This window comes from Erpetoichthys calabaricus, chromosome 5, assembly GCF_900747795.2.
Source record: "Erpetoichthys calabaricus chromosome 5, fErpCal1.3, whole genome shotgun sequence".
NCBI lineage: Eukaryota > Metazoa > Chordata > Cladistia > Polypteriformes > Polypteridae > Erpetoichthys > Erpetoichthys calabaricus.
Genome location: NC_041398.2, coordinates 251,429,882 through 251,443,705, shown reverse-complemented (window position 1 = coordinate 251,443,705; position 13,824 = coordinate 251,429,882). Strand labels below are relative to the sequence as shown.

The following is a 13,824-nucleotide window of genomic DNA, read 5'->3' as shown; positions in this document are numbered from 1 at the left end:
GAGTGGCAGGTGTGACTGGTACATGAGAGAAGCACAAGTCTGGGAGGTCTGCAGTCACACTGGGGGCAGAGACCAGTACATCACAGACCCTTCTAGCATGGCCAGGTGATGCCAGGTGGGCACCCATCATTAGGACACATGCTGTTTGTTATGGCCGTGTCTTTGGAAGTCGTGACCTGATTACGGTGACACAAAAATGTCCCAGAAGTCGTTCGGCCCAAAGTGTCCCATTAAGGCTGCAGATAAAAACAAGAAGACAAAACACGACTCAGTCGCCAGCCAGACGTCTCGGTGGCTCGTTTGGGGGTCGTCCTGTCACTTCTGTCCCTGACTTCATGTCGCGCTCTTCAGTTTGGTCTCAATGCACCGTCCCCCTCCTCCTGGTCACACCAAATCTCCACATCTCTAATGGTCAGTGGAAACGTCACCTTCTGATGGAACAAAATGTCATTTGTAGATGAGCCACAAGGGACATCCTGGTCACTCTCAGGCGGTCTGCGAGCCCTGGCAAAATTGTAGCAGACGAGGCCATGGGGGCTGAGCAGAGTCGCAAGCCGATGAGTGGCTCTGGTTGTTGTGGTGGGGGGGGGGGCAGACAGAGTACTGTGAGACCTTCAAGCAGGCACAGAGAGGACTTTGGGAGTGGGTGACATCTTTGGTCCATTTGCCCCCAGGCTTGGTGTCCCAGAAGTGACGCATGGAGTACATTAACCTTGAGCCTTCAGCACCGGGAGCGGTCCAACGGGGGTCTACAATGGGGCGACAACACGCACATACTGGGAGAGGACAGTGGGCCACCTCTGCCCCTGAGTGACCGATTAGGAGGAATGTTAGCTGAGCTGCTGTGTGTTGACCACAGTGGGAGACGTTGGCGGACCATTAAGAGAAACTGAGACATGGCGGCCCAGTCGGCCCAGCCGAGCCCCCCACACCGCTGTCTGCCACTTTCACTCGGCTCACAAATCTGACAGCTCATCGAATTGTCACAGAAAGCTGGCAGACAAGGACAACCATCAAGTCCAGCCTGTCACACACTCGTCAGACGCCTCCCGCCAAAGCCACTCGCCGGGGGAAAAACGTCCACCAGAGACGTCTGATGGCTTGGGGGGCTCAGTGTGGGCTTCCTGCAGGACTGTCACAAGAAGCCAGCATGGCGGTCACTGCTGGGGCGAGCGTTGTGTGTGACTGGCTGGAGTCCATGGTGGGCAGTGTGGCGGCAGTCAGTCGCGTCCACAGACCACCCAAAATGTGTAAAGTGGGGCAGGCTATGCGTCTGAGGCTTTAGAAGGAAAACCAAAGGAGGAGGACTGGGACAGCAGAGTAGGAAGGCGAGGGACCCCCAAATAGGGCCTGGAAAACGTCCCCCTCAGTGACTGGGATTCCTTACTGTCTTTTCACACACAACATGTGCCCTGTGTGTGTGCGTGTGCCATGTGTGTGCCGTGTGTGTGTGTGTGTGTGTGTGCCATGTGTGTGTGCCCTGTGTGTGTGTGCCATGTGTGTGTGTGCCCTGTGTGTGCGTGTTGACCCCGTGCTGCCCCCATGTCCCATCCAGGGCTGGTCCTGCCGTCCTCCAGACGCTTACTGGGATGGGCTCCAGTGACCCTGCTCAGGATAAGCGGACAGAGAGACGGAGGGACGGAAACTGAAACAGGAAGCCCCTGAAGGTCCATATTTGTTGTCCCCTCCCCTGACCTTCTCCAGCCCACCATCATTGCCCAGTGGCTCGGCCCCCTTCAGCTGCTGCCGTGTTTAAAACAAAAAATGAAAGAAAAGCAAAAATAAAATCAGCGGTGAGCACTGAGAGGAAACGAGCAGAAATGACCACACCAGGCTGGTCTCACACTGGGAATGCTGGGAAAACCGCAGTCATGTCCGTCACAGAGAGGGGCTGCTGAGGAATCCCAGAGGTGTGGAGTTGTCATCGGACTCTGTCAGTGACACAGAAGGGCCTCATAGGCCTATTATATAGCGCCTTGCACATCTCTTAATTTCTTATACGACACACTTTCATCGTTAGTGTTTTATTGTGTCTCATCTGTCCTATCTGTTCAGCTATTATAAAGTGCCTGTCACATATACTGTACCTCATATAGCGCCTTTCTAATCCTTCACTAGTCAAAGTGCTGCATGCTGATTGGCTCACGTAAGTCAGAACGTCACAGGAAACGAGATGACAAGGACCTCATTGTGAAGAGGACACGGATTGGCCTGCACTCTGTCTGGGATGGATGGCACCTTACCTGGCTGGGCAGCCTTTATAAAGGGTGAATGGAGGGAGCAGCCCCCCCAGGGTAGTTGTGCCCTCCCAATACTGCTATTATTATTATTATTATTATCTTATTTATGATTTGGCAGAGGGCGACACGGTGGCACAGTAGTAGCGCTGCTGCCTCGCAGTAAGGAGACCCATCTGGGTTCACTTCCTGGGTCCTCCCTGCGTGGGGTTGGCATGTCCTCCCCGTGTCCGTGTGGGTTTCCTCCCACAGTCCAAAGTCATGCAGGTTAGGTGCATTGCCCATCCTAAATTGTCCCTAGTGTGTGCTTGGTGAGTGTGTGTGCCCTACGGTGGACGGGCGCCCTGCCCAAGGTTTGTTCCTGCCTTGCGCCCAGTGCTGACTGGGATTGGCTTTGGCTGACCTCTCTTGTCCAAGGCAGCTTATAACATCTGAGACACCATTTGTCACATTTCTTTGGTTTTTCCAGTTGAAGTGCCAACAGGTGAGGTGCCTGGCTCAGGGTCACACGTGAGAAGCAGGATCTGAACCCACAACCACAGGGTTTGAAGTCCAAAACCGTAGTGGGGGGGTTCTCCCATACGCTCACTCACTGGCTGCCTGTAGTTCCAATGGGTGGCCCTGCTGGGATTCTGGGGAGCCTCCAGGTGGAGCTGTGGGGAGGGGGATTCCTTGTTTTAAGGAGGTTCCTTCAGAATTGGAGGGTCTTCCTGCATACAAGATGGTGGCCCTGGAAATACTCCCAGATCTGGCATAAAGGAAGCCGCTCCACCTCACCAGGGAGTTGGAGTTCATGAGAGGAGGATGGCACTCACCTGGGAGGAGAAGAGGAGGAAAAGGAAAGGGGGGGGGGACAGAAAAGAGGAATAATTGTTTATAGTGGGAGAGCCTTATGGAGATCTCCTATTTACTTGAACCCAGGATTTGCTCCAGTGAAGTCATGACTGGGGTTTTTGGACCCTGCATTGCCCCCTACAGGTCACAATCTATTAAGCAGTGCACTTCACATCCATCTCTCTATTATACAGCACCCTTCATATCTATTAGCTGTCACGTCACTGGAGAGGCCTGACATAATGACACTAAAAATCTCACTGGACATGTGACACCAATGACCTGTCAACTGATTTGCCACACTGACACCCCCTATGGTCAAAACCTGGGGGTGGATGGCGTATTTCAGAATATTCAGGGCTGATGAGTTCCCAAGGACAGTGTGGGGGCTTCATGATACCCTGTGGACCCTTCAAGTGTCACAGAATGCCACAGCTTCTAAGGGGTTTCTGTTCTGATCATTTGATACCGTTAGAGATGAAGTGCTACACTGAATGTGCTGCCCTCTGCTGGCCTGGATGATTTTCAGCCTTGACGATGAAGGCTGCTCAGACTCTGTTCATGTTTAGCACATCGTCTGCCTACCCAATGAAAAAATCAGAATACATTAAAATTTAGTTTATGTTGCCATTTAGGGGACACCTCCATGCGTATCTAAATACCCACCCCAGGACAATGACATTGCTGCAGTCACAGCACTATCTCCATCCAGAGAGTGGACAGGAACAATTAAGATGGCCACCAAGATGTTAGATGATATGGCGTCCATGATGTATGGAACAGACGTTTCAGGTAACACAAGGATAAGGCCTCATCTGCAGTACCAGGGTCACCGTATTTCAAAAAAGACACAGCAGCAGCAGCGGAGAAAGTCCAAAGGGGAACAACGGGGTTGATTCAGCACCATGGAGAGCATCAGACAGCGGAGCTCATCTGACGGAGATACAGAGGACACAAGACTTTAGTGGACTTTAAGAAGGCCAACAGAAAGTGTGTCTATATAGCGCCCCCTTTGTGTGCAGTGCAAGTCGAGGGAGCTTATGCTTAGGCGCTGTCAACAACATGTATTTCTAGAACAAGTTTTCATAAAAATAATGTTACTCAAAGTGCTTTACAAGATGAAGAACGAAAAAATATACAAATAAAAATATAAAAATAAGATTAGACAATACTAAGTAACAAAGTCCGATAGCCGGGAGGACAGAAAAAACAAACAAAAAAAAAACGAAATCTGCAGAGGTTCCGAGGTAACGAGACCACCCAGCCCCCCTAACATGAAAGATCTCAGTCAGTCCTATGGCCCTCTAGTAAAGCGCTCACATCTACTTATTAGAAAAAGGCGAAGCAGCCGCCGATTCAGCACCACGGAGAGCAACGGAGGAGCAAAGACTGCAGGAGCTGACAGCCAGAAGAGTTTTAAATTAGGGAGGGAATTGGAGACGTCGAAGGTAGCTGGCACTTCACACACACACACACATCTTCAGACAGAGAACCACAAACACATGGAATAAGTGACCAAGCAGTGACGGACAGGCGGACATTGGGGACCCTCAAAACTCAATCTGATGTCATTTTGGAGTTAAAAAAGTCAAGAGGATTGTCAGGTTTTGCTAGGCCGGGTGACTCGTTCTTGTCCACGTTGGATTTTCCTTATAAAGCTAAAGGGTGAGCCCTTTGAACTTTAGGTCCATACTGTCCATACCGTCCATAGTGCTTCCCAGTACAAATCCACAGTTCAACACACTGAAGTCAGAGGGGCGTCTCACTCAGGGTCACACCGTGAGTTGAAGCTGAAGCTGAACTGCCATCCTCGTGACTGACACGCCAAACCCTGAGCCGCTAAGACCACCCGCTTGATGCTGTAAAAATGACTATGCACAGGACAACCTCAGCCACCTGTGGAGTTCAAATCAATCATTTTAAAAAGTGGCACCAGCTGAGGACTCAGTGTAAGAGCACCACCCCCCCGGGACCACCCAGCACAGGCGCAAATCCAGAGAAGCAAGTAATTGAATCCGACACATCAAGAGGCCATACCTCTGTCGCTGAAGTCGTCGACCAGGATGATTTCGGCGATGAGATCATCGGGCGTCCGGTTGACGATGCTGTGAACTGTGCGCAGGAGGGAGGACCAGCCTTCATTGTGGACAGGGATGATGATGCTGGTGTTGGGCAGCTTTTCCAGGTAGAGCTTCTGTTTGCAGCTAAGGAGTGGAAAACAAAAAGGTGAGAAGTGGACATGGCACTCACTTCAGCAATACGCCCACTGGTGGGCTCTGAAACTGGCAGTTAGACCTCATAGTCTCATCAAAGAATGGGGGCACTGCTGCCTTACATGGTCTGAACACGGGTTCACCATCAAAGCAGTTCCCATGTTCTCCTGGGTGGTCACCTGTGGAGACCCCAGCTACATGTTCCCATCCAAAGACACGGGACTGGCATCCCCTCTACAGAGGGGTCTCAAACCAGAGCTTCCCACAAACCCACCTTTCGAAATAAAATCACAAAAATGAAAGAACTGGAAGGGCGAGGAGGAGGTGGCTGAGCTCCTTCTGATGGACTTGCAGGGTTCTGCTTGAAAAGGATGGAGTGAGCAGGAAGGAGTGGGCACAGATGACCAGGCCTGCTGTGTGACCTGAGGGGGCATGGAGGGGCACTGCTCTGTGCTGCTGCCTCCCTCCTCCAGACTCTTTGGTTCAGATGCCTGTTTGCTTTCAGGTACTGAGGTTTGTATATCTGGCTAGCTGCCTTCTCCACATTGGACCAGCGTTGGTGCCCTGTGATGCCACCTCCATGAGTCAGGATTGGCACACAGGCCTGGAAGCCATAGTGACAAATAATAATAATTCCAAGATAAGCATTGGCAAATCCAAAAGCATGGACTAAAGAAGACAAATGAATGAAAGGAGCACAGGTCGTCATGTGACATCGGCCATGTTGGGCCCCGTCAGGCCATTAAGGTGCAGCAGCTCCATGTTGTGGTGGCAGACCTTATGTGGCATGCGCTCTCATCACTTTGAATGCCAATGTGTGTGACAGCAAGTCAATTTCTATACATATCACTCTGAGCCCCATGATATGCTCAGACTTTATCGATGCTCAGATCATCCGCCCTGACCATTAATCCACATGCCAGTGCCACGCATGCCCACCATCCCACTCTGAAATTAAAGCAGTGGCCTCTGCAGTTTTCTGATGTTCTGCTTCTGAACTTTCCCGGCCTGCGTCTCTCAGTGAACGAGTCGCGTCCTTTACTGATGACGTTCGTGTCATTTGAGTGTGACTTGTTGGTTTAGTGAGCCCATTGCACTGCCCAATTCTCGATTATATGCCACATACTGTGCCCTCATCTGGCATTTATACACCTGCATGACTCTGCTAAAGCCACCAACAGTGGGCAGAATTCCAGCGGAGTTTATGAATTCAATAACTGAACTCACTTCTGTTTACTTTAGTATAGCGCCTTGAGAAGCTGAATTTCAGATAATAATAATAATAATAAAGAGTTCTTTACATTTATATAGCGCCTTTCTCACTACACAAGTCGCTCTCCATGCAGGACCCCGATCTCCTTACTGCGAGGCAGATGCCCCCTACTGGTCCTTTCACACGATACATCAGAGTGATGTCTGAGGGTCCTTTGCTTGCCAGGCTGACAACTTGCTGGTTTTGATGGGTCATTCTTTTGGTGTTTTGAGCCTTTCCTCCTCAATTAACTTCACCTGCTGGCAGTGGCATGGCACTCCTCACACTGGCACAGCCCATTGTTCACCTAATACTAGGTGTAGTCAGTGATTGTCCTTCTATGAAGTTTCAAGCCGTACAATAACCCCCCATTATATGAATATGCTAAGCAGAGGAGTGGCATCACACATCGAGCAGGGACTGCAGCCACTTTGGTGATACACACACCACTGAGTGCCATCTGACCACCTCCAATGGCACCTGTGTACTCCCACTGGCTGCTAGGAATTGAAGTCCTCTCAGTAGCTGTGCCACAGACTGGTGCTCACACAGTCACTCGGATTGTCCTCAAATAAACGTCACCACTGTCACCCAGTCGCTGCTCCATGAGAATCTCGGCTTCCTTAAATCAGATCTCCATGGTGGCACTCATTGACCAGGCCATTGGCAGCTACATCCATACTTGTCAGGTCTTGCAGATTGTAAAGCTCAGAGCACTGTGGTGGTCTTCTTTACCCCCTGCCCCCCACTGGCCCCTGTATGCCCCTTTCAGTTTTGGGATTTCCCTTCAGTGTGTCCCGTCTCTGCCCTCCTTCCCCTCTGTTCATATTCCTCTTCTTCCTCACAGTTGTTTCTATGGGCCTCCATGTTCTTAAATCTGGGACAGATGATAGAAACACAAAGGCAGCTCTACAGTGGGGTGGTGGTGTGGACTGGGCAAAGAGTGGGCATGAGAGGTGCGCCTCACGCTGGCAAAGCCTGTCAGGTGCAGAAGAGCAAAGAAAGAAAAGTGGGCTAAAAGAGCGAAGGGAAAGACTGGCACCAAATCTGAGGACATGTTGATATAGATAGATGTGAAAGGCACTATAAAATAGTGAGGCAAACTGGGAGTGATTTATTTGTCCCATGGGGTAAATTTAACATAACTGATGTAGCCAAGTATTGGGGGGCAATTACTTTTTCACACGGGTGATGAATAAAGACGGCCTTGTGAATTCTCAGTTCCATTCCTTTATCATTGCACTTTGTCTAAAGGTCTGAAGCATTCATTGTGAAAATTCCAGAATGTAAAGATCAGCATGGGGGCAAAGACTTTTTCCCAGCCCTGCTAATGGTGGTCCTGATGGCTATGCCTGCCCCTATTCCCACCTTCCCTGGCCATCCATCTTTCTTCTCCCTGGCCAGGTGACCATGAGATGTGACTCCTGGGATGAAAGCCACATGGACGGTCAAATAAGATGCAGCCTGGCAGACTGGGCACCCATTGAAAGGGGTTTTGGGGTATGGAGGTAGAAGGACTACACACTGTGCCACCATACTGCCCAGCATTGAAGACAGGCAGCGTGACAGTCAGGCCCTGAGGGGACACTCGTGTCCCTGAGGTTTATTTTAATGTATTTAGGAGTGTGTGAGATCTGGGCAGATATTTGGAATGCAAATTGGAAGTCTAATTGTCATGCGCTAATTTGCATGAGCTCTAATGAGCCTCACGGGGACGGCAGGTCTGGGGGGTGCGTGAAGTCATTTATCATAATTACGATGAAGGATGAAATTAAAGGCACACGGAGTTAATCCGCCGCACCCCCCAGGTGCCCGCTGACCTCACGATTGACTTGAGGAATGCAAACAAGACGGTGAAGAAGGACCCTCACAGAAGTCGTCACCATCATGATTATCGTTTAACGTCCTCCACTGTGTGCCACCCCATTGCCTGTGGCGTGTTCAGGTTTCAGCAGCTTTAGAAGGTGGGCAGCGTGACGGTGGCACACAGCACTTGGAGACCCACAGTCAGCTGCCATGTTCTCCTGGTTTTCTGTTGTCCTCCATTCACTTTCTGGACCATCTTACTCTCAGGGCCAATGCCTGTCCTGGCATGTGGGTGGTAATCCAACTCAGGGGGTCCACTCACTCACATCAGGCCAATTTGGTGCCACTGGTCAGTCCGTGCATTGACCCGTCTAGGATACGAGAGTGGGGCGGGCACACCTGGAGAATGGCCAGGGCTTGAACTAGGAGCACTGGGTGGGGGGGACTCAACATGCTGGCATCCAGAGACATCGTGTTAGATGGATGGGTTGAGGAGCACAAAGGAGGGTCAGCCGGACCCCCAAGTTTCCATTTATGTCTGCAGCTGGTTGTGCGGCTGGTGATGTGGCAGGTGAAGAGTCACACAGGGGGCTTTGAGGGTCAACACGATGACGTTGTTTATTCCTGTAGCTGTGACAGGAGAAATGGCCGTCCGTTCCGGTAACTGAAGTGGAGACTGAGTGGCACAGGAGCCACTAGGGGGCAGCACTGTTTTGCTTTTTCTTATTTTTTTGGACTGTTTAGTTAGTAAACCCTTTAACTGTGAGTTTCACTAATCTGGGCCAGGGGTTTTTGCTGCTCTCCTCTCCCTTTTTGAGTTGATGGCTCCTTGGTGGCACATGCAGGTCACAAAGCCTGCCTCCTGAGTTATTGTGTTTTTCTGTGTTTCGGGAGCCCTGGGTGCCACACTGTACCCCTGAGCCCGTGTGATCACACCACTGCCCGCTCTGTTTATTATCAGTTGTCAGGTGGCTGGTGGCCTACCAGGTCATTCTTTTCTGAAGGGTGACCAGGTTGTCTGAGGGTCACAGGAGGTCACTTTGCCCACAGCCTTGTGGGTTAAAGTCCCCCAGCCAGGGTCCTCCCGAGCGGAGTGCGGTCACTGATGAGGCTGAAGAGTGGGCCACTGCGGCTCTCCGTCTCCAGCGCCGGTCCCCGAGGACTCTGCGGTGTCCCTCTAATGGCCTACATTTGCACATTAATGTGACTCCTCACAATCTACGACTCGGAGAATTCACTGACGCATAAATCCTGGCTGAGATGAGATTGTGATGGGCGCTCTGCCCGCCGCTCCCTCCTCTCCGGGCACAGGATTCTCCGGTGGCTGCGTAATGAGGACCAAATTAATTCAGCACTAAAGAAAACGAATGTGACTGCTTAGTGGAGAATGAAGTCCATGCGGCCCCTCCAGGTCTGATCGGCGGCCATAAATTACGACTTGCGCAGCTCCGTCGCCATTAGAAATGCGTGGAGTACCGGACGGGAGCGGCGAGGGTCCTGGGGCCGACGTGGACCACCTGGGGCAATGCAAACTCTACAGAGGGCCACATTTGGAGGGGGAGACTCAGCCGGGCAAATATAGCGCCTTAACACGGAGCGCGCCTGGCCTAGGTGGCACGTATAATAGCATCACCATGCGTGTCGATGTTTATCGACGTGTCACCAGTCGTGTGTTTACTAGCAGCAGTGTGCCATTACATGTGACAAATTAAACTGGATTTGATTTGATGTCTGGCCACTCAAGGAAGGGGGGCTCCTCCAGTGACAGCAGCCCACCCTACCCAGGCCCTCTGCGCCCTCCTCTCTGATTCTTATGCCAGTCTGTTTCGGTCCCATCTCTCCTTACGATGCCAGAACACATTGGGCCTGTTTAGTGTCACCCTCTGGTGGCCTCTGGTGTCACTCAAGGATGAGGAGGAGGACGGGGCCACCAGTTGTAGGCAGGAAAGATGGAAGTGGAGAAGGAAATGCATTGAAGGCTCGATGGGCTGGTGCTGCTCCTGAGTTGGCACTCATGGCGTCAGCGTCACGATCATTCCACTACACTGTTTTACACAACAACCAATTTGCTTCCCAGTGCCACACTCTGCTAGTTGGCTGTAGTGCCCCATGGTGCCCACTGTGAGCTGAAGCAGCCCCCAGCATGTGGCACTTTACTCAAAGTTGTGCTTCAGTGCCTGCTGTGCCAGGCTAAGTGGAGGGCACCCCCTGCATGGGTACACAGCATGGACTTACTTTGGGTGTCTGATGTCGGGCAGCGAGCGGTCCAGCGCGATGGTGTTGCTGACGTGGATGTTAAATCCGTTCTCCCGGTATGCCAAGTCGTCGCTCTCCTCCTCTGTTAGCGGGTACGGCTTTCCGTGCTCCCCTTTACCTACAAGACAAGGCAGAGGGATCAGCGTGGACTGGCACGCCCCTAATTTACATATCGTTCAGTGTGATTGGCTGGAAAAAAAACAAGAAAAAACAATCAAGCTGTCAATCAAGCGCAGTGAGAGTCGCATTCTTCACATACGGCAGTTCTCACCTCTTACCTGTAGAGGGCAGCAGCAGCAGTGGCAGAGACTGGCACACCGCCTGAGCTAGTCACATGACCACAGAGGAGTCTGAAGTGGCACCGTGAAGGGCAGTTTGAGCTTCAGCCTAAGGCGGAGGGGTCCTCACACTCAGGACCCCTTTTCAATGCCCAGCACGTACGCCAAGGGGACACCTTCATGGCTCCTGCCAGGTGAGCCGAGAGGGGTCACCGTCACTAACACAACCTCCTTTTAAAGCTGCAGTCCAGAGGGACATCAGCTGGAGGATGAGTGACATCACTTCCCCTTTGACCCATGAGGCCCCGCCCCTTCTAGGGGGTCGCTTCAAAACCTGGTGAGTCACCAAAATGGGCGTCGACCATAGGAGGCGGAGCTCCAACTCTGAAGCCGTCTCTTCTCTTTTCTTTTGGTCACCGCAGAACCCTAACATGCGGTTTGGGCTGGCAACCCAACTCTTTGGTGGTCTCTCTCTCTCCTTTATTTGACGTCACTTGACCTTCACTTGAATTCGTTCTCTGCCGCTGGATGCATTGACACCTGGGATAAGCAAGACGGAGCACCATGTCACATGTTGGGACATCCTGGTGTCCCAAAGAGTAGCAGAAATGACTCGAGCGAGAAGGTCTGAAGGCAGCTGAGAGAACAGCCAGCCAAAGCCACGTCAGCAGCACGTCGAGGGCTCCAAAGAGAACGGGGGGGCTGAAGAAAAATAAGGCCCCTCTGAGGATGGCACTCCTCGGTGACAAGGTCCTTAAACACTGGCAGTCAGCTTTGGCTGTGCTGGCAATGTGAGCCGATAGAAGAGGCACCGATCAAAGGGTCTTAGAAATGATTCTCAGCTAGTGGATGGTCAGTCAAGATGGAGGGCATCTGAGGGGCCAGAGCTGAGAAAAGTCAGGAGGACAGTCCAGTCATCATAGGGGTCCGAGCTGGTCAGATGAGGCGCTCAATCGACTTAAGAGCTGACATCTCTAGCGTGGCGACCCTCTGGGGGGCACAGGTGGGCAGATTTAAGGCAGTGGTCCCAAGAAGCAGGCAGGGGCCGGTCATGACATCCACCTCACCAGGGTCTGCACCTTTCCATTTGCTCCAGAGTCTCCACTTCCCATCTGGGCATAGCTGCCATGCCAGTCCATCTCACAGTAAGCACTTTGCCCTGGCATGGAGTCATGCAGAGAGGACTGTACTGCCCCCTGGTGCCCACTGTCAGACGTTACACTGTTTTGAGAATGGGCCACTGAGGGCACTGAACATTACTGGCGGGTCAGCCTCTTCAGTCCTGGCAAAAAGGCGCTATACAGAATAGAAATGGCCGAAGTGAGTGGGCAGAGAAACTGAATGTGAATGCAAAGGCCAGGCTTGACCTAAAGCCACCACACCTAATGAAGATGGCTGATGTGGGTACCGCCGAGTACTCAGAAAACACGACACTTGCAGAAGCTTTAGGGACCTCCAAAGATCTGAGCGCCAACGGAGTCCACCATGTCCATCACGTCCATTAAAGCCATGATGTGTGCCACACAGAAGGCCGGTGGTATGTGGGGGTCCAAGTTGAGTCCTTCAGGTTGACAGGCTTCAGGAGCAGCCCCCTTCCTCAGGGCCTTCAAAAGAGAAGAGGAGGATCAGGAGAAGAAATGGCGACAAACAATTGCAAATGATTGCAGCGTTCATCAACCGGAAACCAAAACCCATCTGTCACCAAGTGCCACCAAACATGTCTTCGCTGCTGAACAGGTCCTGTGTCACATGTGCATGGCTATGACAATATCAGCAATGCCACCACTGATCGTGAAAGGGCACTGTTGGTAACTGGTCTCCTCTTTACCCACCAGGACAGACCAAACATTTTTGATGTCACTTCCTCTGTCACCAAACTGCCATCAAACATTCACCTTGGATGGCATATAAAGATGGCCAAACCTAGAAGTGCCCATGAAGTCTCTGAAAGTGAAATTGTCTTTATTTAGTGACCACCACGACCTTCTCTTTGTCGTCTCACTCTTTGGGTTTTCCCACCATTGCACAGGGTAGACCCTCATGGCAGCCCACCCTTCTTTCTGTGTCCTTCACCAGAAACTGCTGACTTTGATACCTCATCATCACTAACTGCACTGAAGTCCATTTAGGAAAGCAGGGGCTGCTGGTGCCAGCAGGGGGTGCTTATCCTGTGGTTTGTGTGTGGACCCCAATGCCTCAGTGCAGGGACAGGGACAGTGTGCTGTCAACATTGGTGACATCCTTTGGATGAGATGTAAAATGGTGGCCCTGACTCTCTGTGGTCATTAAAGATCCCTGACCGTCCTTCAAAAAAAGGAAATTTGTACCCTGATGTCCTGGCTGAAGGGCCCACCACACCCTGGTCATTCTGGACCCCCTAATCACCCTCACTCACCCTTCCACTACCTAATAGCTGATGTATGGAGAGTGTACTGGCACAAGACTGGCAGCTGTCACTTTGTCCAGGTGGATGTGACACGTTGATGGTGATAGAGCTCAGTGCATTGGAAAGGCGCTATATAATGGAACTGTCTCTCTGATGTCACCTCCTGTCATCTGAGCCTAGCACTGATGTAGTTAACAACGCAGAGTTGCTTGTATTAACGCTGCTGTATCTGTGCCAGGGTGCCAGCCAGGCCTATGGTTCAAGGTCCTGCTTTACGTCCCCTTTGTTCCTTCATTGATGTTTAGGTTACGTTTGGTAATCATCTCTGCTCTCTTGTGGGAGGAGCTGCCCCCTGCCTATAAATCTAGAGGGTCTCCTACTGTTCCTGGTGGGTCGTTGTGAATGCCCTCCAGAGTTGGTGAGTTTCCTTGTGTTTATCGCTCCTCTGGGTTTATTGGATTTCTGGATTTTCGTCTTTCTGCTCCATGATTTGTTGACCTCACTTTTGGAATCCATGCGTGATTTGGATTGTGTTTGTGTTAAGGGTCCTTCCATTTTAGCT

The 13,824-nt window shown here is 51.5% G+C and overlaps 1 protein-coding gene across 1 annotated transcript in view; it reads right to left on the bottom strand.

The window, feature by feature from the left end:
• Nucleotides 1–13,824, bottom strand: part of galntl6 (polypeptide N-acetylgalactosaminyltransferase like 6) — a 104,323-nt gene that overhangs the window by 44,221 nt on the left and 46,278 nt on the right. The window contains 2 exon segments of the mRNA XM_028791147.2: nt 5,109–5,275; nt 10,578–10,716. Of these exon segments, the coding sequence (XP_028646980.1) occupies nt 5,109–5,275; nt 10,578–10,716 (306 nt within the window).